Genomic DNA, 27,597 nt, shown 5'->3' on the forward strand with positions numbered 1-27,597 from the left:
TTATAATTTATGTATTTTCATAATATTAAACTAGGATTTTCTTAAAGAGCACCAGAAGAAACCAGGCATGGTTGCACACGCCTATGGTCCTAGTGAGGATTTCTTTGGTTCCATACTGAGTTGAAGGCCGACCTGGGCTATATGAGAGCCTGTCTCCCAATCTAAGCTGCACCAGAATGAAAGCAGACAGAAGGAAGAGCAAAGAGAACAGCTCCCCTTGTCCTTACATTAGTAAACACCGGCATCTGCCTGCTTTCATTTCTAAATGTAACATGTTGATAAAGGGCTCTCTATCTCATTGGCTAATTTCAGCTTGAATTCAATCAGAATTTCAATCTTTGCATCATCACTCACTCCTTTCCTATATAAAGACTGAAAACAAGGTCACGCTCTCATCTCACTGAAATCCCCTATAGCACATTTAGTGCTACTGGTATTGAGTCGTTCAGAGTCACCATTTTCAACATAGATACAACATAGGCCTACTCTCTGTTTTTAGGAAGCTAAGTTTGATGAGGCTTTTACAACTTGCACTTACACATTGTTCAGACCCATTCTGAGGAACGCAGTACATGAAGGTGTCCTTGGTTAGGAGTATTCAGGAGGGCCCGTGTAGATGAGGGTCCAAGGCACACACTCCACTGCTCCCCTGTAACCCAGATCTCTGCCACATAGGCGGATCTGTCAAAGGAAGGGGATTGTTGAGTGTCTAAAGAAACTCCCTCTCCTTTCCTTAGCAGAACATGGTTTTAAAAGTCTCTTGGTTTTTGTTGTATTTCTTTTCAGTTGTTATTAAATCTTGTCCCTGGATTTCTAATTTAAAATGGAAAATTGTTCTTTCAAATCCAAGTAGTATTAAGAAAAAAATATCTCCCAGATATAGTCCAGTCCACGATAACACCAAACTAGACAAACATGTTTGACTTATTGGGAACTCAGGAGGTTCGCTCTCACGGCTTCCTTCATGCAGGTCAGTGAGACAGTGTATTTCATATTTTGTCACTATTTCCAGTATTAAACATGTCAACATTTTGCATGGGAGCCATAAACATTAGTGAGGTAGTTTGATGCATTGTAAGAAGGCCACAGGAAAGAATAATGCATCGCAGGAATTCTGCAGAAAATCAATTAATGCTTTGACGAGCCATGGTCAAAATACGATCAAAGGCCTAGATGGGAATAAGATCATGTTATTTGATTCCCAAATATATACTTTGTTGAATTCTGGCAATGTAAACCGATTCTGTGCTTGGTAAAAACTAAAATTTCAGTGCTCCTGAGAGTAAGAGATGTCATATGTCAGCACACACAAGCTCTGCTTGGCTGGGAAGGCAGCCTTTGATAGGTGATTTCTATTGTACTTCCACATTCCTCATCGACTTTCTGTGGATTTCTACACATATCCTAGGAGCGTATTAAAACACCGTGTTATGAAAGTACATGAAGACACTTAAACACTTTGTGAAGATATCTGCATTTTTGAGCCGCTCATTCATTTACTCCATGAACTTAATTTGCACGTTCCATATAGAACCTCAAACACATGATTTTAATGTGGAGAAGAATGTAATATCAGGACAGAAATACAGAGCCAAATAAGCAGTGTACTGTTTCAACTTGAATCCTAGGAAGTGGTACCTTCTCTCAAATCATTCTTTACCATAGTAATGAATCTGCCATGAACCATCACAGAGCTGCCAGGCTATTGCTAGATGGACCTGGACCATCACATGTTGTAGGATACTTTATCCCACTGTAAAACTTGAGACTGTGTTAATAAAATCAATCATGGATCAGGGGGCGGAGCCAGCAACTAGTTGCCAGGAATTAGCCCAGAGAGTATGGAGAAGCCAGGAAGACAGATAGAGACACACAGGAAGGAGTAGAGAAAGACTTGGAGTTTAATGGTCTTTTTGGTTTTGGATGGCTGAAGGGACATTCTCTTGCTAGGTCTCTGGCTAATAAGGAATCTCAGCTGGTTGCTTCTCGGACTCTCTGAGCTAGCAGGTTTCACCCCAACATCTGACTCCCGAGGAGTCTTTATTGGTAAATCGAATGATAGAGACTTAGTTAAAAACTGAATTTGGCAGCAGCAGCAGAGCTGGTGTCTATGGGACTGGAGATCCCCCCAGGCCACGGCCTAAGTGGTGGGGCCCTAATTGTGGGCCACAGGGCTGCACACAATAGTTAAAATATCAGTAGATTCAGGTGCAGCTGCTAAGCCAATGAAAATCAACAATCACTTGCACAGGAAACTTTGTTATACTGTGTTAGGTAATGTCCACTGCTACTTGGCATCTGGTGAACTCAGTGACAGAAGGCAGAAAAGGTCAGGGAATCACGTTTTCCAAAGGACATGGATGAGTGTTTGAACAACAGAGTCCTACATACTAATCTTACCATATGTGTTGGAGAAACTCAAGTCAATCAGAACACCCTAGTCTAGTTTCTTCAGATGGAAACTCTACACAGTAGTAGTCATGGGCACACACAGGTCCAGGCACACTTTGGCGGTCAAATGACTAGCCAATTAACATCATTGTTAGCCTGGAGCTCAATGCACAGGTGGTGTGGCTGTGAAAATGGGGCTGTGACATATTGTGATGCATCTCTACTTAATTTGCAAGTTCCACAGCTCCAACCACAGTGTAAACAAATGACATCATTCCCAAGAGTTAATCAGGAAAAGAAACTTTTTCAAGAGTAAAATAATGGGTCTAGGATTCAGATCTCTCCTGTAGATAGGACTTGATTCAGGGTAGATTCTAGACAATGTGAAAGACTGGACCAGATGAATGTTCTGTAAGCAATTTTCCTGAATACCAAGTCTTTTAGGTAAGTGTTCAATGGACATTGATGAAGCCTTTGATGATTATCTTCATTACTGTTCTACTGCTGTGAATAGACACCTTGACTAAGACAACTTACAAAAGAAAACATTTAAAATTGAGGGCTTGCTTAGCTTCAGAGAACCTATTTCAACTGGGTTAATGTGCTTTTGGGAAAGTTGGGAATCTGAAGCAAAGAGGGAAGATGAAGTCAATCTGTGTCTGCCAAGAAGGTAAAAGCATGGGAACCAATGGAAGCTGGAGAGAATGGACAGATTAAGGCAGTCAGGAGGGGGGAGCTAGAAGGGAGTGGGAGGGGAAGGACAGAGGGGAGGGAGAAGCGGCCTTTGTAAGCTCATTTTTCCTTTGTTCTCTTTTCAACTTCAAATTGCAAGTGAAAGTAGTTTAAAATACACTCATGAGTTCTTTGATAGTTTCTTTCATGATAGGGCCAAGTTCTCCATCTTTTGAGGGTAGGATGGATCTCCTGGGTAGACCCAAGTGGAAGTGATGATCAGAGACTTAGAGGAGTAGATCCCAAATAGGTGCTCTTTGCTCTCCTATGTGGGTCACATGCTCAGAGAAAAGTTAGCTGCTATCTTGAAGAGAAACAACCAAGAACAGGGCCCTGTGGTGAGGGGCCATACCTTCCAGCAACAGCCAAGGAAGAACTGAGGTCTTTTGCCTCCAGATGTGAATGGAGTAGCCGTCGTACTGACAGAGCTTCCTGCTTTAGTCAAGCTCTCAGACAGATGTTCCCATCTGGACTGCAACCTCATGGGACACCCTGAACCAGATCCACCTAGCCAAACCTTTCATTGGTGACTCCTGGTCCTTAGGAGCTCTGGGACATAATAAATGCCAGAAGAAATTGATGAAGTTTTGGGTTGTTTGTTACGTAACACTAGCTAATGAATACAACCCAACAATTCTACTCCAACAACAAAACAGAACAAGTAAAATTAAAACAAAATTCATATTACCCAGAATTCCTAAGGTCAAAGGGACACCTGAATATAGCTACTTTCTTTGAGGTAAAGTTTGTCCCCAAACTCAGGTAATCCAAAGATGCTTGAGCCATTCAAATGATCTCTAAAGCAATTTCCTGGGCCAGTGAGATAGTTCAGTGTGTAAAGGCACTTGCCACCAAGTCCAAGACTCCGAGTATACAACCCCTCTCCCCCACAACTCACAATTGAAGGAGAAAACTGACTCCCACAATTTGTCCTTAGATTTCCACACATGCATCCATCCAATAATTACATAAATTTAATAACATTTTTAGAAAGTAATTCTTCACTGTTTGGAGTTTAAATACATAGGTTACTCATGACATCATACTGCATAAAAGAAAACAAAAACCCAACTCAATTATAACATGAATGTTTCCAAAATAGAAAATGACTAAAATCCTTCAAAGTTCTCAAAGCAAAGTAAGAGACAATGCGAAAACCAAATCAAAGAAAAAATTGTCCACCTCATGAAAAATATTAAAATTCAGCTTTATAGACAGAAACAACATTAGGACAATAGCAGACAGACAGACGAAGTCAGCCATCCGTCTAGAAGGGGTGTAACTCACTTGAACAGAAAATACTTGACAGGATTCTGATCCCCAAATGTGACAGCCAGCTTAGGCCGTTGGCAAGTGTGTAGACTATACAGTGATGGAGACTAAGGCTGGGGAGTGTGGTTTGAGTTACATGCTTTGATTTGCACGAGGACAGCACATTGCTTATTGTCATGCTCATGCAACTGTGATTATTAACTCAGAGCTGCCTTTCGTTTGCTTGTTCTCCCTTCGGGCACCATGGCATCTTTCTCCTCTTTCAACTTCTACTTTCCCTGTTGCATAACCCTAGCTTTGTGAGCCACAGCAGAGAACACACAGCGCGCTTCACTGAGAGCAACAGATGCTAACACATGAACAAAAGACTTAACCAAAAGTTAGGGCTGGGTGCTAGGACTCTGCTAACCACACCCTCTTCCAGAAACCTCGTCATGAATCTGCAATCCTAAAAGAAATGTTTCCCATCAAAATTCACTAGCATCTAATAAGAGAGCCCACATTTCTTTCTTACCCAGTCTGTCTGAGATTTAATACCAGCATTAGCATTCGTTTGTCACTTGAACCTGTAATTTAGTGAGCATTTGGAGACTGGAAAAGCTTCCCTTCCCCTTGATGGACATAGGTAAGGGTGGGACCTGCTCAGCTCGTCTGCTTGACCCCTCAGAACATTCTTTCCTCATTCTGCTTCCCTACAGGCATCATCAGCATGGCTTATTTCATTTCAAAATGCTTTTACACCACAGTCGCATTTTGGGTTTTTCTGTACTAATCTTCATCTTATTTCTGGAAACTCCAAAGCAAACGGGGTCTCTCAACAGCCTGGATGGGAAACTCACTTCCTCCTTCACTTTTGCTTTATATAACTGAGGAGACTTTCTCTCCCCGCTGCATCAGCTGGACATCGCAAGGAAAGTGTAAAGGTCTGGCATGGGGGTTCAGCACATCTTAGAGTCCTACACAGGAATGAAAATTTTTTCTTCTGTACATCAGTTCAAGTATGTCTGAGGCCAAAAGGAAAATTCGAACAGTCTTAGCACATCCACAAAAGCAAAGGAGCATACTACCAGGGACCCCTGGGTGTGGTCAGTACTCACCCCACAGCCCAGGCCGTTGCCTCCTTCACAGGTGACTTTCCTCTGGCCCTGTTCAGGCAGCAGCCCAGCTCCGCAGCCAGGACGGGGGCACAGCACGCCCCCCATCTGCAGCACACACTCCTCGGCGCCATACTGCTGGTACCTATTGTACTGGAAGAAGTGGAGGGCGAGTGAGCTTTGCACAGTGACCCAGAGATTCTGAAACGAGTTATTTCTGCCCAAGCTCCCAGTCAATGAACTCTGACACTGCGTTCTCAACTGGATTCAGTGAAGGATGCGCATTTCGTGGTGGGAGTGTACGGTGGGGTGAGGGGTGTGAGGATGAGGGTATGGGGTAAAGGTGTGATCCAGCACAGAGAAACTTTTCCAAACTAAAAAACCAAGATGAATTAGTTTGCAGCCAGGCACGGTGCCAAATGCCTGTGATCTCAGCACTTGGGAGGTAGATGAGGGAGGGTTGGGACCCTGGGGGCTAGCCTAAGATACAAGAAACTTTTCCTGAAAACCCAGGAAAAAAGTGAAGTATTTGTTTTAATTTTTTTCTTTAGAAAACAGATTTTCCTCACAAATCTAGTATTCTGTGACATTGTACCCATAGATTGTACTTCATATAACTTTAAGGTAATATGTCTATATATTGAATGGTGGACAGTATCCATTTTTTAAGGCAATACATATGCTTCTATTTGAGATTTAGTGAGGTTTTATAATCATTTAGGAAAAAAAACTCACAGTTGCTGACCACCTACAACTTGGCAGTGGTTTAAAGAAGAGGAGTACCACAGAGTATTCTCCTGTCATTCTGTCTGGTTTCGTTCCCACCAGCTTCATTAAAACACATAAAGCTGAGCTACCACGGCACACACACCATTTGCTCCAGCCCCACCAACACTATGGTTTCTAGTACTTCAACTCCAACCCCATCCTCACCCTCAGCAACCCCAAGACCTGCAGGAGAGAACTCAGGCCAGCCCCTAGGTGAAGCTAGAGCTTCCTGAACAGGAGTGAGAGGTGACACAGACTTCACCTGGACCAGGAGGAAGGTACAAACAGGTATGAGAGGGAAGATGGTGGGGAAGGGACCTGAGGGAGGGAGAGAGCAGCCCTGGGGATAGGGCTTGATCAGAAAAGTGTGGGTCTGTGTGTGTGTGCACATGTGTACATGTGCGTGTGCATAAGGAGCCACTCTTATGTGGGAGTAAGACTTCCGAAGATGTCCTTTCTCTTTTCCCATAGCCAGGCAAGGGCCTAGGTCTACAGCACCAGGTCCATCCTCTGGTTTGGGACAGTCTCCTGGCCTACCTACCCACCGTGGTTGGAGAGACACTCTCAAGGGAGGGGTGGGGGATCCTGAAAGCTCTGCCACTCTTTCCTTCTCCCTGTCATCCTGCAGCCCTGGGGGTGCTTTAATCTGGCAGCCTGGAGATAGGTGAAATGTCCCCTCCCTACATGGGATCCTGGTCTTGGGGTGTAATCCTGGAAGACCCAGGTGACACCCACTTTGCTTCTGTCAGGAGCCCCCTTTGCAGCAGAATGGGTGAGTAGGGTCACTGAGGTTCCCTCCTTCACCTCTGCTACCACTGCGTGTCCAGGGGTCCTTCCTGGTCTGGGTTTGGGTGGGGATGACTGGGATCCCTCTTCTCTTAGGTCATTCACTTAGCATACTTTTTGGGTACCAGATTCTGAGGCCCCTTCTGCCAGAGTTCTAGGCTGTTCCCCATGGAGACTGTAGTTCTCTGTTGCTGAGAAAAAACACAGACCAAAAGCAACTTGTGGAGGAAAGGGTTTGTCTGGCTTACGGGTCACAGTACATCCTCTAGTGAAGCCAGACTCAAGCCCGAGGCAGGAACTGAAGCAGAGACCCATGGTGCTCACTGGCTTGCTTCCTCTGGCTTGTCCAACAACTTTTCATATAGAGCCCTGGCCCACCTGCCTAGGGATGGCACCCCTCACAGTGGGCTAGGTGCTTTTACGTCGATCAGTAATTCAAAAAAATGCACCACAGACATGCCCACAGGCCAGAGGGATGGAGGCAGTTCCCCAATTGAGGCTCCTTCTTCCTAGGTGACTCTAGTTTGTGTCAAGTTGACAAAAACTAATCAGTGCTTGGTGCTGGTTAGATGTACCGGATGTTGCACAGCTACAACATCTGGGATGTTGCACAACTACAACATCTGGGATGTTGCACTCCTGACTTCTTGTCTGAGCTCAGATCCCCAGAGCGGTGTCCCCAGCCGATGGAGGAGATCTGCAATTCCACAGGAACACAGTACTTCTGAGTTACTGTTCTGACATTACTGGGTCACTTCAGCATCTAGACTCAGATCACTGAAATGGATTTGCTATGTTATTAACCGATTTATGCAACCTTTGCCGAGGGTCTACCCTACATCCATCAGACACTCCCGAGAGTCCAATTTGAGGACGGAACACTGAACAAAGCCAGCAGCTCTGTCCTTATCTGCGAGATGATCACCAGACACTGAAAGATGAGCACGTGCAGCATTTTGAGGGGCGATGAGTGAGGGGAACAGGAAAGAAAAGGACAGACTCCGGGGAAAGACGGTCATCACAATTATAAGCAGTGGCTGGGAAAAGCCGCACAGACCAGGCACACTTAAGCAGATATCTGAAGGAGACATGGAAGTAAGCCTGTGGTTCCTTGGGAAAGGAGTTCTGTAGACAGAACAGTGGATGGTACAAAGGTCCTGAGGCCACATATACTTGGCTGGTTTGAGGAACACTTGTGAGAACAGTGGGCCTGAGGCCGAGTGAGTCAGGGGATATGACAGATGGTGAAGGCAGAAGGGTCACGGGATCCAGGATGTTTGGGTCCCTGGTGGCTGTTGTCAGAACTCTGGCTGTTTCTCTAAAAGATATCAGAATCCTCGGAGAGCTCTGAACGGAGGAGTGGTATGACTTGACTGATGTCTTAAAGGCATCTCTCTGACTGATACCCTCAAAATAGACTTTAAAGGGCACAAGGGAGGCAGGAAGCAGAGATGCATTGCCTGAGCTCTTTTTGGCAGTCAGTGTGAGTGATGATGTTGGCCTGAACCAGGGAGGTGGCATGGAGGTGGGATCAGCGGCTACATCTGGATATACTGAAAGGTAGGAACTGTAGAATTTTCAGGCAGATTGCTTGGCTGGTATGAGACACAAAGAGGAGTCAAGTTTGAGTGTGATAGATTTCTCTTAGAAGATGGGGAAGGAGGTAATATATTAGAATGAGGCATAGGTAGATGTGTGTGTGTGTGTGTGTGTGTGTGTGTGTGTGTGTGTGTGTGTGTGCGCATGTGATGGGAGTACAAAAAAGATGCTTTACTTCTATCACACGTTCAATTCCATCAGCTTATACACAAGTAAGTGGGAATGTTGTGTAGCTAGGTGAGGTGAACGGCTTAGTTAATTTAGAAGATATAGGTTGTGGCTATAAGTTTAAAGTGATCAGGCCTCTCCTCTGTTTTCTTACTTGTCTCATTCCATGGAAACAAGACAGAAGACCTGGACAAGTCTCTTCATGCAAATGCTAATGATGTCTGCACACAGTGGTGTGCCCAGAAAAGGTGTCTTGTCAATGATACAGTCTAAGAGGACATATAATAAGCAGGTTTTCATTGGAGAGGGCTCTCTGGAAACTATCCTAAGCTATGTAGTTATTAGTGTAGGAAACGAAGGTATTTCATTGAGTGGTTATGTGGTTTGTATAATTGAAAGACTGTATCTTCTCTCTACCCATATATATGATAAGAACTTTACAAATGATCCATCTTAGCCCACTGCGTTCGTGAGATAGACCATCCCACTGTGGCCCAGGCTGGCCTTGAACTTGAGGTAGTTCTCCTGCCTTGGCTTCCCAAGTGCAGGGTTACAGGTACTAGTTAACCCCAGCTCTGTGGCCCCTTGTTTCTAACTAGATATTCTCTTTCCTCTTCCCCTTTCTCTTCTAGGCAGATTTCTTTTTAGTGAGGGGCTTTGTCTGAAGAAGAAACTTTGGCTGGTTAGAGTTTGTGAGACTGGGCAAGTGACCTCCTTACTCTACATCCATTCGGTGTTTTGTTTTGTTCTTGTAGAGCTCTGTACTGAGAACTTGGGACGATGTCTTACCAACAGTTTGTATATACCATAAGAACAGAATGAGTTAGTGGACTTTATTAAGCTTCAAGAATTCAAGAATTCTAATAAAATAATAGCAATGAGAACTAATAACAGTGATTTAGGATGGTTTTATCTATAATAAGTTTTAGAATAATTGTTCTTAATTAGAGTGCTAATTAGTGGTAGAGTATTTTCCTAGGAAGTACAATGCCCTGGGTTTCATTCTTAACACCAACACCAACACCAACACACACACACACACACACACACACACACACACACACACACACACGTGCATATCACACAGGCTTCAAAACAATTGGTGATCTTCTCTTCATTTAACAACTGCTTACTCAGCTCTCTATTTACTACAGTTTCACTACGATGACCATGGGACCATGGCTTTTTCCTGGGACGTGTTGACCTATGTGCTGATAGCACATCAGAGAGTTAACTGACTCCCTTCACAGTTGTCTCAGATGCCAGTGGTGTACGCAGAGCTGGGCTCCTCTTTCTACTCATCAGCTAGAAAGTGTGACTGTTATTTTACTTCCGACAGACTCAGGAGCACTGGATAAACAATTCCTTTTCTAAGGGAAGGCAAATGCTTCAACATACATCTGTGGTTTCTAGTGATTAAAAATTACACATAGGATTTGAATGCGCCTATTGAAGGCATGTTTGTGTGTGCGCATTGTCGCATGCATACAGAAGCCAGAGGACACTGGGTGACTTGTTCTATCATGCTCCATTTTATTTGCTTGAGACAGGGTCTCTTACTGAGCCTGGAGCTTACCAGGTTGGCTAGGTGGCTTGGCTACCTAGGCTGGTCAGCCCGTGTGCCTCATTTGCCTCCTGGTCTCCCTCACCTCCATGCCTGATGTTACAGGTACTTCTAGACCCACTCAGGTTTTAAGTGGGTTCTGGGGATCTAAACTCAGGTCTGTATCTTACTCAGCAAGCGCTCTTGCCCACCAAACCATCTCTCCAGCCCGGCATATGTATATACTACACTATGATATTTATAAGAAAAACTTTTGACCTAGAACTAATAATGTGATAGTATTTGAAGAAAGCTAATGCCCTAAGGAAATAGTTTAGACATGCAATTAGCAAACAGCCTTGTTTAGTTTCTTTCAAAATATGACCCACATTTCCACAGATTCCTTTTAGCCTCTCATGGGCATGACAAACAAATTTTACTGGAAGTTTGCTGCTTTAAACTTCCTAAAGAGTACAGACAAATTAGTGCTAAGTGGAGCAGAATATCTATATTTAGCTCAGTGTAAAATTCACACAATTGTGGTAGGTAATTGATAAAGGGATTCCAATGGCAAAACCAACTATACTTCAACACTCCTTGCATTATTTCCATGGGGGTATTTTTACTTTCCAATGTGGGATACCACTATATAAACAGACCTAATTTGGAGGAATGTGATTACATGGTAACATAGACTAGGCCTAAGAAAATCAGTTTTGAGGTAAGCTCAAAAGCAACGAATCAGCCCCAAATCATTTACTGTTGGCCCTTGGAATACACTGTGTGTGTGTGTGTGTGTGTGTGTGTGTGTGTGTGTGTGTACACTAATATTACAATGTTAAACTGTTAATTGAAGCTTTGGTTATAACCAGTCTGCAAATGTTTAGATATGATTTCATAAAGTGGATAACCCAAGGTAACTAGTATCTGACTTTTCTTGTGAAAACACCTGGAGAAAAACAACTGAGTAGGGAAGGGTGTGTGTTGGCTCACAGTTCGAAGCACAGTCCATTACGCTGGGGAGGTCAAGTGGCAGGAGCTTGAAGCAGCTGATCATAGTGTGTGCACAGTCAGGAAGAACAGAGCACTGAATGCGTGTGCTTGGCCCAGGGAGTGATGCTGCCCACAGTGGGCACGGCTTCTCGACTCAGTTAACCCAATCAAGATAATCCCCCACAAGCATGTCTAGAGGCCCTTTTCCCCAGTGATCTCAAGTTGATAATTGAGATTAACCATCATGTCTAAAATAATTTATGTTCTTTATATAATATTTGCAAAAGCTTTTTAAAATTGTGTCAAGAAAGCGTATGACTTTTTTTTTTTTTTTTTTGGTTTTTCGAGACAGGGTTTCTCTGTGTAGCTTTGCGCCTCTCCTGGAACTCACTTGGTAGCCCAGGCTGGCCTCAAACTCACAGAGATCCTCCTGGCTCTGCCTCCCGAGTGCTGGGATTAAAGGCGTGCGCCACCACCGCTCGGCTGCGTATGACTTTTTACCCAAGGAAAATAACAAAACATTTGCTTGTAGTTTATAGAAACAGAGTGAGACCTATCAGTAAGGTCTTGGCTCATTGTTATGCTTTACGCCTTATTTGTGGAGCAAATTATTCCATCTTTATCTGTGCATTCTCATAGGTTCTCTTAAAACGAAATACTCATTTGAAAGTATCAGACTCCTGCAGGTGTCAACAATATCGTGTTTTAGGATTCTAAATAGTGAGTCATAGGATAATATCATGAAATGGACAACGGATTTTGTTGGCCTGAAGGCAGTTAGAAGAGTTGTACTGAGCACATTATCATTCCAAAAGAGGCAGAGGTCACAAGTTCAAGCCCCATGGGGGGCCAGTAATCTTCCCATTTTTTTTTAACCTACTGACTGCATGCTAAGTCCATGGAAGAACATGGGTGATGGCCTGAGGGGTCAGGACAGGAAGGAACTGTGCTTATGCGGCCTCCTGTCTTCCGTTTCTCTCTCAGGCTTAATTTGTGTGCTTTCATGGGGAAAGAAAGCAAGAAAGAATCTAAATTTTAAAAGTCAGAGAAATGTTAAGTACAGGGAAAAGAGGCTGAAACCAAGATGGGGGAGAGCTGGCAGATGTTCTGTGAGAATGAGTCAGGGCCTGTCAGCCAGCCAGGAGCTGCCTGCCCCCAGGCAACTGCTTGGAGCAAGGAAGGAGATTGGTTTTATGTTGCTCTGGTGTTTTTCAGAGCATCCTTTTGGGGGCACTCAGGTACAGCTGTTGAGCCTCTCTTGCCTTCCAGAATCAATTCTGGTGTTTGTTAATTCTCAGCTGTAGCTATGGGGTTCCTTTGGGATGAGTGAGCGTGGTACTTGTCACTCAGGATCACTGAGAGAGGTGAGGAGCTGCTGTTTGGGAATGGGTGCTCTGTGCCACACACCGGTGCCAGCCCTTTGTTACTTGCTGAACCCTTTCCCAGGGAAGCGATGGGTAAAGCTTGGGGTCACATGGATGCACAGTCTGAATCCCACACTGCTAGTACATGGGCATTCAACACTAGAACTCAGGCCAGGACTAAAGATGGTCCGTTCCACAATAACAACCTGCTCCATTTCCTTCCTTTCTTCCTTTTGACAAAGAGAAAACCAAAGACCTTTGGCTCACTATTCTTTAGTCATGTATTAAAAACTAACAAAAATCCATTTATTATTTACTTGTTTGGATCACAAACATCAAAAACAGTCACAGAAAGACCAATAACTTTTGCTAAAATATTTCCCCTTGCTATGCAGAGGATGTCCTATTTTTTTTCACATGCATGATTAGAAGGGCTTTTTATTTTTATTTTTTTAAGCACTCCTAAAATTCTCTGTAATCTCCTTCTTATTTTTCCTCATTTGTAGGTTGTTAGTCTGGGAGAGTTGGTGGCAGTCTCAGTGGTGGCTCCTGTCACCTGCTGCTCCTGTTCTCTCTGCCGTTGCTGGTAATGTTCTTTGCATCCTTGGATATCTGTCAGCTGCTGATGAAGTGAACTGGCTGGAGAAAAGGCTGGACCTTGTTCACTGCATAAAAAAAAGCCATCACTAGTATGGCGGAATCAAACGTAAGGGGGAAACACCTCAGTCTCCACCGGAAACATGATTGGGGTGACAGATGGAATCCTGGATTGTAATTTAGGAAGCCCCTGTGGATGCTTCATGTGAGAATTTGTATCTCTACTTCTGGGGGTGGTGGAGTCTTCCGGAAGGAGTTGGAAACCAGCTAGCTTCTTTGTCTCTTCCGTACACTGTTAAACACAGCAGGATATCTTCAGGGAAGGCGAGGCTAGGCAGGCAGGAAGCATGCAAGATCTCCTCTCAAGAGTTGTAGCTGATGTGAGTTGTTGAGACTCTGCAAGCAGGAGCCCCAAGCCCTGCCTTGATGGCCACAGCCCCAGTGCTGCTGTCTTTCACGTCCACAACGTTTGCCTTTTCCTCGATTCCCAGGAGGAAAGCTTGGAGTCGTATTTAGTGGGCAAATCTAAGTCCCACCCTACAGAGAAGTAGGATTTGGCTCTAATTTCCTCAGAAGGAGTTGTGGTCTTTAGGCTGATCCCACCTTCCTTCCTCTGTCTCCCTGGGCACTTTCCCCAGTTCAGGATGGTCACAGCTCTCACCTTGTTTAAGAACAAGTGTCTTCATCCAGTACTGAAGCAGGTCTGAGGTTCCAGGTGGCTCTGAGGGTAGGAGGAGGGAGCCCCAGGGTGTCGTTTGTTTATGAGCTTTGTGTAAGGCTGTGGGTTAGACACTGAAATAGGTTCATTCCAAGGGAACATTTATTTAATGAACCCATTAGAACTTGAGCAACTCAGAGATTTTTATAGTGATTTTCTGGTTTGTACTAGATGGTTTCATCTCTGCAATGATCTACCCTTGGATGTGAGCCAGGCTGTACTATGAAGGGGACCTTCTGACACTTCTGCAGTGAGGGGTGCTGGGTGGTTCAGGGGAGCACATGTTTTCCTGCAGAGATCAGCAGACAGCATGTGCTACACTCCCCACATGGTACCCTGCTGAGGTTCAGCCTTTGGTCTGTGTCCTGTGCATTGGGTTCCTGATCCATGAGAAACAAACTTTCCCTTGTAGTCAACACTTCCTTACAACACTTACTTCTTCCTCAACTTACCCAAACCTCTCTACAGACACTCTTGAGAAATGTCTGGGTAACATTATTCTTTCTGTAAGCAAGAAAAGCCAGGCTGCTGAGACCACATGATCTCTCTGAGGACACTGTGACATACATTAATGGGAAGGTTCCATTTTGTCACCCACTGTAAGCTGCCTGGAACACACAGGAGAGCCGGAGAGTGTCCGAGTTCCCAGGAGCCATTCTCCTGGAGAAATAGACTTGCTTCTTGTCCAGAGCCTCACCCTAGCATGTGTTGTGGGCTGTCAGTCTTGTGTTTCATCAGGATGTCATTGTCACCGATTAATACATCCTGTTTATATCAGTCATTGAGGAGGTCCAGAATTGCATATCATCTCTTCTCAGTGACCCTGAACTTTCCACAAGGAAGACCTCACACCTTCCTTTCACCACATGTCTTAGTTAGGGTTTCTATTGCTGTGAAGAGACACCATGACCACAACAACTCCTATAAAGGAAAACGTCTAATTGAGGTGGCCACTTACAGCTCAGAGGTTCAGTCCATTATCTTCATGATAGGGAACAGGATGGCATGCAGGCAAATATGGTGCTGGAGAAGTAGCTGGGAGTTTTACATCTTGCAGGCAACAGGAAGTTGACTGAGACACTGGGCTGTATCCCGAGCATGGGAAGCTTCAAAGCCTGCCCCACAGTGTCATGCTTCCTTGAACAAGGCCATACCTACTCTAACAAAGCCACACCTCCTAATAGTGCCACTCTCTCTGAGATTACAGGGGCCAATTACATTCAAACTACACCACCACCACATCTTTCAGCTGCCCCAGCCTCTGAGACTCCTGCCCTATGTCTCGAGACTCATGGGAGGACTTCCCTTCTCCATGACCGGCAGTTGACTTTATCATATTTCTCTCTATCTCCCGCTATTGACTGGATGGCAAGGGCCCAAGGATACTGGTTCTCCTCTTTTCCTTCTAACTCATCAACGTTCATTCCAAGCCACCAGGCCACATACACTCTGCCCTGCTGTTCTTTTCACCATTAGCTCCTGGCTTCTCCCTCTCCCCCCAGTTCTTCAGTGGTTAGCTATCACCATTACCCTCTGAATTCTCTCCAGTGGAACTTAGTGTCTACATGATAAAAAATCTCATCCAATGACATAACCTCACTCATTCCATCCTCATCCTAACCCAGCACCAACCACCCCTGGATCTCTGGCTTCGTCATCTCCCATCAGGGTCCTCCTTCCACACCCTGTATCTTGTACTCATTCTTCAGTCAGTAACTATTTTTGTAGTCAGCCCGTCCCACACCCAAAGCCCAGCGTGGTGTGTAATCAATAGCTCCTCTATGTCTCTCTTCCCTCCCCTTTCCCACCTTTTCTGCTCCTCTAGATGAATTCTCAGAGGAAGGTACTAGAATCCCCTCCCTGGATTCATGCTCCTCTGTTCCCTGATTACCCTGCAAGGAATGTGCACTCTCTCGCCTTCATTCTCCTACTTTAGTTTTGGATTTCTCTAGGACAGTGGCCGTCATCACACATGACATATACTGAATATGCCTATGTATATATGACAGAGCTTCTTTTTCCCAATCTAAAGTGATGCTGATGGCAATTTCTTTTTTACACTTTTATCTTTACAACCTAGAATGATTCATAGCACACAGTAGGTGCTCGGGTATTGTCTTCTTTCCTATTTTCCCTTTAATGAAAGGAAAGAAGGAATGAAGTTTGGTTTTCTAGGACATAGACATCAATATTACAGTGATGTACTACGTTGCCATAACTAATCAGGGTAATATTAATTTTGATTATTGCTTGATTAAATTCTAGGAGAATGCAAAGTGGTCCAACTTGCATGCAAATCTAAGAAGATTATTACAGTTGGCTTCTTTCCCTATTAATTACGCACTGAGTCTGAAACAAATATGGAAACAATTTGCAAATATTGGTGGGAGTTAGAGAGAAGACTCTGTCATCTGAACAGAAACACTGGGGGTAACAACTAGTTCTTTCAAGAAGTCTCAAGTTCTCAGGTCTGATGCTATGTATGAGGCTATCATGGAGATGTATGTATGGAGGAGCCAGGTAACAACCAGTGCCTGCAATGAAGGAAGACTGATTTAGCTTGGACTGGAATTAGCATTTTTATCTGTGATTCTAGAAGCTTACAATGCAAGGAATTGAGGAGGCAGGCATACTCTAACTTTTCAACCAGGTTATCCTTCCCAGGCTCTTTCTGGTTTTAATCTCATATTGGTAACAGGCAATCCTGCTTTGCCATACACACATACTGTGATGGTGGATCTCACTGTCAACTTGATGAGACCTAGAATCACCTTGGGGATGGGCCTTTGGGCATGCCTGTGAGCGATTATCTTTGTCACATATATTGAGTTGGTGCCACTGTGGGTGGCACCATTCCCTAGGATGGGATTCTGGCCTGTGTGAGTGGAGAAAGGGCTGAACACCAGGAAACACGCATCCCCCACCACTGCCCCGACTGTGGATGTGATGTGAGCAGCTGCTTCTGCCCCGTCACCCCACCCCTGCTCCGACTGTGGATGTGATGTGAGCAGCTGCATCTGCCCCTTCGCCCCACCCCTGCCCTGACTGTGGATGTGATGTGAGCAGCTGCATCTGCCCCTTCGCCCCACCCCTGCCCTGACTGTGGATGAGATGTGAGCAGCTGCATCTGCCCCTTCGCCCCACCCCTGCCCTGACTGTGGATGAGATGTGAGCAGCTGCATCTGCCCCTTCGCCCCACCCCTGCCCTGACTGTGGATGAGATGTGAGCAGCTGCATCTGCCCCTTTGCCCCACCCCTGCCCTGACTGTGGATGTGATGTGAGCAGCTGCTTCTGCCCCGTCACCCCACCCCTGCTCCGACTGTGGATGTGATGTGAGCAGCTGCATCTGCCCCTTCGCCCCACCCCTGCCCTGACTGTGGATGTGATGTGAGCAGCTGCATCTGCCCCTTCGCCCCACCCCTGCCCTGACTGTGGATGTGATGTGAGCAGCTGCATCTGCCCCTTCGCCCCACCCCTGCCCTGACTGTGGATGAGATGTGAGCAGCTGCATCTGCCCCTTTGCCCCACCCCTGCCCTGACTGTGGATGAGATGTGAGCAGCTGCATCTGCCCCTTCGCCCCACCCCTGCCCTGACTGTGGATGAGATGTGAGCAGCTGCATCTGCCCCTTCGCCCCACCCCTGCCCTGACTGTGGATGAGATGTGAGCAGCTGCATCTGCCCCTTTGCCCCACCCCTGCCCTGACTGTGGATGAGATGTGAGCAGCTGCATCTGCCCCTTTGCCCCACCCCTGCCCTGACTGTGGATGAGATGTGAGCAGCTGCTTCTGCCCCTTCGCCCCACCCCTGCCCTGACTGTGGATGAGATGTGAGCAGCTGCTTCTGTCCCTTCACCCCATCCCTGCCCTCACTGTGGATGAGATGTGAGCAGCTGCAGCTGCCTCTTCGCCCCACCCCTGCCCTGACTGTGGATGAGATGTGAGCAGCTGCATCTGCCCCTTCGCCCCACCCCTGCCCTGACTGTGGATGAGATGTGAGCAGCTGCAGTGCCTCTTCATCTCACCTCCTTTCACCCTTGAACTGAGCGAGCGGCAGAATAAACCCTTTGTCTCTTAAGTTGACTTCTTCGTGGTATTTTATCATAGCAACAAGAAAAGAAACTTAGATTCCTAACAGACAAAGACACAACCCCAGAACTCATCTGCAAAACTGAGTCACGACAATTCCATCTGCCTGTTGGGCGGTCAGGGCTGGCAAGAGTAAAAACCACCAGTGGAGTGCCAGATCAACCAGCACGTTGCCAATCGTCCAGTGCAAGTTTTGCAAGGACAATTTAACATGGAGATGAACACACTGACATTTCATGATGACATAACATGATGACACTCTGGAATTTCATAGAAGGATCAGGAGAGGTACAGTTGTCCTTGATTTCCACGGGGGATTAGTTTCAGTATTCTCACTGGACACAAAACACTGGGGGTACTCAAGTCATTTTCTTATATAGAGTGGTGTAACAATATTTACATGTAATGTATACTCTGCCCCTAATGGGCTTTAAATCATTCTCAGATTACTAATAATGTCCAATATAATGCAAATGCTATATATATATATACATATTATATATATATATTCTACTGTATTTACAAAATTTGTACTAACTTTTATTGTAATGCTTTTGTGATGATTTCTGTGTATATATGTATGATATTTTTTGTGTGTGGTGCATACACATGCCATAGTGCATATGTGGAGGCCAGAGCCCAGACAACCTTGAGTGTCAGTTCTCACATTCCACCTTGTTTGGGACAGGGTCCCTTTGTTGCACATGGCTGTGGTAGTTAACTTAGGGGGGTTCCCTTGTCCTGCTGTAGGGACACAGGGATTAGCTATTGTGACTGGCTTTACATGGGTCCTGGAGACTCAGACTCAGGTCACACTTGCCTGGTAAGTGGCTTTATCCTCTGAGCTATCTCCCTAGTCTCTTTGCTGTTGATTCGTCCCCAAATATTTTCAATCTGTGGTTGGCTGAATCTACAGATGTGAACCCAGGGATACAGAAAGCCAATTTTATTTTAAGCAGTCGAAAGTATGAGAATACATACGTGTGTGTGTGTGCGCCATCCTTTGGATGTCACACATTCATCTGCATGTAGAAAGTAGCTGCTATGAAGTATAAGTAACAGACTGGGTACAAAGGAGCCTGCATACCCACTCACAGACGTGTCGGGAATGTCTGTGCCTATTGATCCCTTAGGCGTAATTCATCTCTGCATTTGTTTGTTTGTGCATCTGCCACTTTGCAGGGCCTGCTTACTACTCCAGTCTTGAGATGAAACACTCTGGCAGGGAGCAGATGTACCAATTAATAACCTGTCAGGTCTGATGGATAGAGGAGGGGGACGTGTCCTCACGTGTATCTCTGGCATGGCTTTCTTCCCTATTTCAGGGTGCTGCAGGTCAGGAGACACATGCTGCCTCCCCAGGGAGGGTCCGAACTGTCTCATTAGCGTCCATCTTTCAGGATACTGTGATGTGGCCTTTGAAAGTCTGACTCACCTGCTCTTCTCCAAGAATCCTGAAGTGATGGAGCTCTTTAATCAAGGAGTTGGGACAGCCAGCTGTGGGAGAGGAGAATTAATCACAAAAGTGTCACTGTCACTCTGTGCCCTAGTTCCTTTCTTATGTGCCGCTATGACTGCCAGCAGCTGATGCTGATGTTGACGAAGACACAAACGCACACCTGAAAACACACATCTCACCAACCGCAGCGTTGGCCACTGCTTGGGCTTAGACTGTAACTCTTTGGGAAAGGCCTGTATGTGACTCCAGACAGACTTGTCCCCTGGAATGAAGATTATGACCTGGCCTTAGCATATCATGGTCCTCTGGCACTTGTAAGTGTGCCCTGATACAGAGCTTGCAGTCTGTGGGGCTGGGAGGGGAAAGCCAGTGGCTGTAGGCTCTCACATGTTGACCGGGTGGTATTTCCCGGCCACTGGGGCCAGGGTTTTGCTCATTAAGGCTTGGAGGAATGGAGGCAGGATAGCTGGGCATCCTGTCTTCACAGGATTGCTGGAGTTTACGAGACCACTACTCCCTGTTTTCCTAATCAATGCGTAACTCTTGAGCTTCCCCTTGTCTCCCTGTAGTCATAAAATGAAATAAATAAATTATATACTCACATTTACATTTATAGATGTATACATTTGTAAATGCTTAGTATCAGCTAAAACATGTTCTGTCCCTTCCTCCTCAATGGAATTTCTCCACAGTGTTAGGTTGTAGTCATTCATAAATTAACTCCAGAAACAAAATTGATATTAAAAACCTGTTCCTCTGAGATAAGACCCCTGAATTGCATAAATTCGCTGACATTTCCATTAAGGAAATTGGATCATATGCAGAACCATCAGAGATGCACTGAGCCGATTCTCCTTCACTCAGCTCCAGTAGGTAAGAAGGGGGGAGGGGCTGAGGGGGCTTTCTGGGTGAGGGCAGGTTAAGAAAGAACAGGATGTGCCTTCACGTAGGTGAAGTTGTCCTTTGCAAGAGTGTTAGAAGGTAGAACAGGATTACAGTGTAGGCTAGTAATGGGAGATGTCCACACAGGGCTGACTACTGACACAGGATTTTAAAGGGAATTTGGTGTGATGATAACTGTCAACTTGACTGGCCCATGTGATACCTGGACAGGAGGCAAAATAGAATGTTTCTAGCATTTGAGTTGGTGGCTTGAACATAGATCTGCCCTCAACTATGTCAGTGAGCATCACACAACCCATTCAGGGCAGTGAACATAAGCAGCATCAGGGAAGGGTACAGGGAAGGATGAAGCCTTCTGGACTGGACATGAACCTTTCCTTGCCCTCAGACCTCAGAGCACCTGGTCTATAGTCCTCTGACCCGGGGCTTGGATCGACCCTGCCCCTGCTCTTTTCACCTTTTGTTCTCAAAGTGAATCACACCACATCCTGCTGTTTCTCTGGCTTGGGAACCAGACTGAGATTTCTCAGCTCCCATGCCCACATGCACCAATCCCAGCACATCCCTTCCCATGTTTTTATGATGGCCAATCTTCATCATCAACTTGACTGGATCTTGAATTAGCTAAGACAAAAGCCACTGGGAAATTCTGTGAGGGACTTTCTCCATCAGGTTCTTTGTAGCAGGAAAATCTACCCTAAATGTAAAGAGCACCTTCTAGCTCAGATAAAAGGAGAAGGAAAAGGGAAGCTTTTGCTCTTTGCCTGCTTGCCCTTCACTCTCGCTGGCAAGTTCATCTATCCTGTGGCTGCTGCATTCCTTCACTGGTATTAGAATCCACTTCTTCAAGTTTCCAAAGTGGACTGAAGACCAGTGACTCTTCAGCTCCACACTGGAAATACTGAGACACCAGCCTCATGGACTGAGCAAATCCTAGGTTCTCAGCCTCTCCAGTGTGAGACAGTCATTGCTGGATTACTCTGACCACATCCTGTGAGCCATGGCCATTTAATAAATCCAGTGGTGTGTGTGTGTGTGTGTGTGTGTGTGTGTGTGTGTGTGTGTGTGTGTCTGTGTCTGTGTCTGTGTCTGTGTCTGTGTCTGTCTGTGTATTCATTATACCAGTTCTGTCCTTTTAGAGAACTCTAATACAGTATCCTCACATATGTATCCTTACTGGTTCTGTTTTTCTGAGACCCCCTGAGTAACATACTCTGGTCAGTTCCAATTCTGACATTCTATGGCCATGGTAAAGACTGGAACACATTTTGGTCTTAGATATTATACAGCACATCATAGTGAGAAGGTGACTCATAAATAGTCACTGAGGTGTCACAGGTAATTTTTGTTGTTATTTAAGAGAATAAGTCAAAGTCCTGAGGCAAATGTTTTGTTGGCAAACATAAAAAATTAGTTGCCACTGTCATGTCCAATAGCATGAAGAAGGAAGTTTGGCTTCTTGAAGTGACAGCTGAGCGGGCCTCTAGGTGGAGGCCACAGAGCCTTGCCAGTGAGGAAGGCTCTGCCTGAGAGGCTTGCTCACTCCCGGTTGCTGTTCTGATGAACATCTAAAGAATCCGTGAAGGAGGATGTGTCACTTGATTGGCACTGTAGCTGAGACATCCTATGGAAATTCAGCCACATGCCAGTCTTCCTACGTCAGACCTCTTTAGAAGCAAGGAGTGATGGTTTAGTTTCCCGAAATGATGGTGGAAAGAGTAGAGATGGATAGAACGCAAGAGTTGCATCCTTGTTCAGGATTTACAACCCCAGGGTCTCTGCTGAAGGAATGAGAAGTGCCTAAGACAGAGGTTCTCAACCTTCCTAATGCTGTGACCCTTTAAAACAGTTCCTCATGTTGTGATGACCCCGACCATAAAATTACTGCTGTTGCTACTTTATAACTGTAATTTTGCTACTCTTATGAATTGTAAATATTTGTGTTTTTTGAAGGTCTTAGGTGACCCCTGTGAAGAAGTCACTTGACTCCCCATCCCCAAAGAGTCTCAACTCACAGGTTAAGTTGAAAGAGCTGTTAAACTGGAGATGGTACATAGTCCAGGGTGGCAGGTAGAGATGGAGGACCTGTACCAAGTAACTCAGGAACCTGTTCAGGGTCAGTAAAACAGCAGCACCTGCCACTTTAAATTAATAGCTGTGATGATATATTGTATACCTCAATAAAGCTTGCCTGGGGATCAGAGGACAAAGCCAGCCACTATATTAAACACAGAGGTCAGGCAGTGGGTAGCACATATCTTTAATCCTAGCATTCGGGAGGCAGAGATCCATCCGGATCTCTGTGAGTTCAAGGCCACACTGGGAAAAGAGCCAGGAGTGGTGGCACATGCCTTTAATCCTAGCACTAGGAAGGAAGGAAGATGGCAGGGCACAGAAAGGTATATAAGGTGTGAGTAAACAGGAAGTCTCACTCTTGAGGCTGAGGATTTCATAGCGGTAAGAATGTGACTGGCTTGTTCTGTTTCTCTGATCTTTCAGCTTTCACCCCAATATCTGGCTCTGTTTTTTTTTTTTCTACTAATAAGACCATTTAAGATTTGTGTTACAAATAGCTTGCTTGCTCTGGTCTTATATTTTACATTTAAATTTAATTTACAAGTTTTTATTTTGGCCTTTTAGTTACACAAGTGTAAGATATTTATATCTTAGTTTATATCTAGGTATATCTTAAAATACATTATCATAACAATTATCTGTTCAATCTAAAAGTTGTGGAGTCCTTTTTCTCCTTATCAGTGGTTGTTGACATCACTCAAAATTGAGGAGAAAAATGGTCTCAACTTATTTTTATGCCAGAGAAAACAAGAAACAGAATTGGAAATGAGCTCATCTTCAGAATTTATATTCTGGTACTCACATAAGACAGGAGTAAAGGATTGATGTCAATGATAGCTCAAAGATAAACATCCTGAGCAGAAGACGACACAATCACCTTAAGCACCTGCAGGGTACCACAGACTAACAAACAAGGACGGGTGTAGCATGTATTACCAAGTGGCTAGAGTCAAGGCACTTGAGACATGCATGGCGTGATGCCCATCAGCTGTGCCCAACATGGGGACATACATACGGGAAGGGATGGACACAGACTGAGTGTAAAGATGGAGCTTCAAACCCACAAAAGTAGAAATGTACAGTAGGTGCATGGAACGTGTCGGTATAGGGTGTATGAAATTTGTTGGATAAAATTATGCCAAGTTCTAACTAAAATAGCACAAAGAGAGGAAGTTTTGAAGGACAAGATGCATGCCCGATAGCAAGAAACACTCACGAGGAATCTGCTAGACCTATAATCTTACACAAGGTCACTGTGAGTCTGCAAAGGACATTCCTGCAAGGCTATGTGCTCATCAGCTGTCTGTCCAACCCTGGACGATGTGGCCATTATTAGTGATCCTTGTGACCAAAGACAAGTATCTGCTGTGAGTGTCTCCATTTTGCCTTCAAGTCTTTTCCTCACCTCTATCTCTTCTAATATGCTCATCTGTGACACCACGTGTGCTCCCATTTCAACACTTTGCCTGTCCCAAACAAACTCATTCATCGGCAGGGCATTTTTTTTTTTTTGCATGTTATTTTAGGTTAATGGGAGACAGAAAAAAATGGGAGTAGGTGGAAAGGGGAAAAATGTGGGGTGGGTTCTCAACATGCTGCTTTCTGTCATTCTCCCAACTATCCCTTCTCAGCTCCTCAAAAGCCCAACTCACCCTTCTGTAACACGAATCTTAAAAGGTCTCATTAATAAAAAAACAAAAACCCAGAGCCAGGTACTGGGGTGAAAACTGAAAGATCAGAGAGACAGAACAAGCTCCAACCAACCTCACCCTGCCAACTCCTCAGTTGATTCTCTTTCCTCAGACTGGAAGCCTCTGAGTCCTCACCTGTAAGGGATCTCAGCTGAACTGCTGCTAAAAGCCTCTAGTTCCTGGTCCTCACACCTTATATACCTTTCTGCTTCCTGCCATCACTTCCTGGGATTAAAGGTATATGTCTTTCCCAAGCAAGACATGAGATCTGGAGTGCTGAGATTAAAGGTATGTGCCACCAAACCTGGCTCTGTTCCCAGTGTGGTTTTGAACTCACAGAGATCCAGATGGATCTCTGCCTCCCGAGTGATAGGATTAAAGGTGTGTGCCACCACTGTCTGGCCTCTGTGTCTAATCTAGTGACTGGCTCTGTCCTCTGACCCCAGATAAGTTTTATTAGGGCACACAATATATTGGGGGACACGCTGTATCACCACACCCTTTCTTCCCTCTCTCCCATTTCTTTTGCTCTGAGTTTGTTCAATTGCATATTCAAATACTATTCCTTAGAAATTCAGCAAAAATACAGCCTTGAGGACAGCGACTACCCCCTTTCCTTTCATCTGATTTTCTGAGAAGAGTAGCTTGTAGACAGTGTCACCGCTGGACACAGCAAGTAGAGGGACACACCACAACAAGAAAATGTCACAACTGAGGCCTTCAGACCTTCTGACCCAAGTTTTGGCCTGGCTGAAGTTCTGGTTCTTTACCACCTGCTTGTTTTTTGTAACTGTGTGGATGTGTAGCTGAATAAATACGCTACTGGAAGCATCTGTTTATTTACCATAATGTTTTCTCTGAGCTGCTGTTTTGAATGCACATAAAAGAAGGCAAGATACTTTGCAAACATGAGATTGAAAAAAAAAGCAAGCAAGCACAATTATTGCTAATGACATTAACGCTGTTCCCATATCTAATGCTACTGATCTTAAGACGTTTTCTTTCTTCAAAAAAGATGCATCTATTGAAACAATCACCATGCCCCTTATCAAGAAGCCACGGTGGGGTTTCTTGTTTTCTAGTTCTGACATGGAAAGAGCTAGAAGCTACTGCTTCCATCTTTACAAGAGTAGTTCAGGAAAACTAAATGTCAAGCACTTTTCTTGGGCCCGTGGGAAATCTGATGTCGCCGGGTAAGACACCTCTTACTATCTGGATAGACAGGTCAGGTATGCCAACCTGGGTCATAAACCTATAGGGAGGATTAGCTGATAATTCTGATCTGTTCCTAGGGGGAAGTGTAGAATAGCTAGGGGTGAGAAACATCCTAGGGACTGATCCTTTATGGACTTCTCTGGTCTATACTCCCAGAGGTTTCTGAGGATCTCTCATAGCTCTCTATAACAAAGGTCTACTCTAAAGTGAAAAGGACCCAGGCAGCCCCGTACCCCTAGCCTGCCTGACTCTATTGGGAATGGGGGGCAGTCACCAAGAGTAAAGGCTTCCTTGAGACAGAATCCTGCATCCATGAATAAGTGCTGGGTATCACTGCAGAGGCTATTTTGAAGGTCATAGTCCTAAGTAACAGCCCCTCTCAGAAATTGTAAGACAGACCTGTAACTGGAAGATTCAATCTATCCCCCATTCACACCGTATTACATTACTTACAGAATTCCAGTAGACTAACAGTGGGGTCTAGCTGCAAGAGCAGCGTTGCACAGAAGAGGAGGGCTTAAGAATCCCAGAGGTGGGCTGGGACATAGCTCAGTGGTAGAGCGCTTGCTAGCATGCAAGAGATCTTTGGTTCCATCCAGATCCCTAACCAAAAAGTAAAGAAGACAAAACAAAACAAAACAAGATGCCAGAGGAATCTGAAACCTCTGCCGCTAGCAGGTACAACCTACACTAATCATAGCCTGAGTCTTCAGCAGTTTAACATACATCTCCACATCAAAGGCCTAGATACCTCAGTTTCCAGTTCCCTAAATACCATGCCCATGTTTCAGTAAAAAGTTGAAGGCATGCTAACAGACAGAGGAAAAACCAACCAACCAACCAACCAACCAACCAACCAACCAACCAACCAACAAAAAACAAAACCATAGCATGGAGAGACAAAGCAGCAAACATCAGGGACGGACTCAGGTAGGACCCTGATGTTGGAATTATCAGGCAGGGAATTTCAACAAAGATGAATACATCGAGTGCTAATGAAAAAGTGGACTGTATGCAAAAACCTATGACACAGCAAAGGTGGACGGACGCCAAGGAGGAGACAGGTGCCGTGATGAAGGAAAGAAACCCTTTGAAGGGCAGGAGTTTGAAGGACAGTCAAAAGAAACCTGCCAAATTAAAATGCAAAGAAAGATGGGAACATCTAAAAACCATAAGAACCTCTCCAAATTCCACGAAGGCAGGAATAGCCATAAGAGAAAATTATCTCCTTCAAATCAAGAGAGTGAGACCCTGGCCTGAGTGGAGACTTCACGTTCCAGCTGGGCAGGCCAATCACCCGGCTAAGGGACCAACGTTAGGTCTCCACTCAGACCAGGGAGTCCACTCTCTTGACTCAAAGGAAATGATTTTCTCATAGGGGGCTTCCACTGCTGCCGGGACACAGAGGTGTACATCATATCACTCTACAGTCACAAAGAGAAGACAGACACTGGCAGCAGAAATATTTCAAATGATGAGGAGAACTTCCCAGGATTGGTGACACACTCGATTCGTCACTTTTTTCATTTCTGTAACAAAAACGTGATGAAAGAGACTTTTGGAGTGAGTGGTTTCTTTGGCTTACTGGCCCCGAGGATAGAGCCTGTTGTGGCGGGGAGGTCATGGCAGCAGGGATGTGGGGTTGTTGGTCGATTGCATCCATTGTCAGGAGTCAGGGAACGGGGATGTTGATGCTCAGCTCACATTCTCCTTTCACTCAGTTAGAACCCCAGCCTACGGAAAGCTGTCACCACAGTTAGGTGCAGTCTTCACACCTTAATTAAGGGTGGAATATTTGGGGACGCACATGGCTATTGTTCAGTCCCTAGAGTCCTTTCTTTTCTAATTCTCAGTGTTAGCGGTGAGTTTTGTGAAAGGAGACCACACCAACAGCCAGTAGAATAATAATTTATGTGTATGCGATATAAAGAAGGATATAGAAAATATGGAGGGGGTGTAGTGGTTTGAATGAGAATGACCTCTACAGGTTCATATATTTTAAAACTTGGTCCCCAGTTTTGGAAGAATTAGAAGGTGTGGCCTTGATGGAGGAGTTGTGTCTCTGGGGGTGCAGGCTTTGAGGTTTCAAAAGACTTGTGTCATTCCCAGTCTCTCTCTGTCTCTTTGTCTCCCTGCCTCGT

At 45.1% G+C, this 27,597-nt stretch overlaps 1 protein-coding gene across 3 annotated transcripts in view; it reads right to left on the reverse strand.

Annotated features, from left to right (window-relative positions):
• Positions 1–27,597, reverse strand: part of Prkn (parkin RBR E3 ubiquitin protein ligase) — a 1,191,501-nt gene that overhangs the window by 184,951 nt on the left and 978,953 nt on the right. For 2 of the 3 annotated variants that reach the window (XM_059272846.1, XM_059272845.1), the window contains exons 8-9: positions 19,548–19,609; positions 5,493–5,642 (exon numbers count right to left, since the gene is read on the reverse strand). In XM_059272846.1, coding sequence (XP_059128829.1) covers positions 5,493–5,642; positions 19,548–19,609 — 212 coding nt within the window. The remainder of the gene's footprint in view (positions 1–5,492; positions 5,643–19,547; positions 19,610–27,597) is intronic. The other variant, XM_059272847.1, reaches the window with a different exon arrangement.

The sequence above is a fragment of the Peromyscus eremicus genome, chromosome 8b (assembly GCF_949786415.1).
Source record: "Peromyscus eremicus chromosome 8b, PerEre_H2_v1, whole genome shotgun sequence".
Classification (NCBI taxonomy): Eukaryota; Metazoa; Chordata; class Mammalia; order Rodentia; family Cricetidae; genus Peromyscus; species Peromyscus eremicus.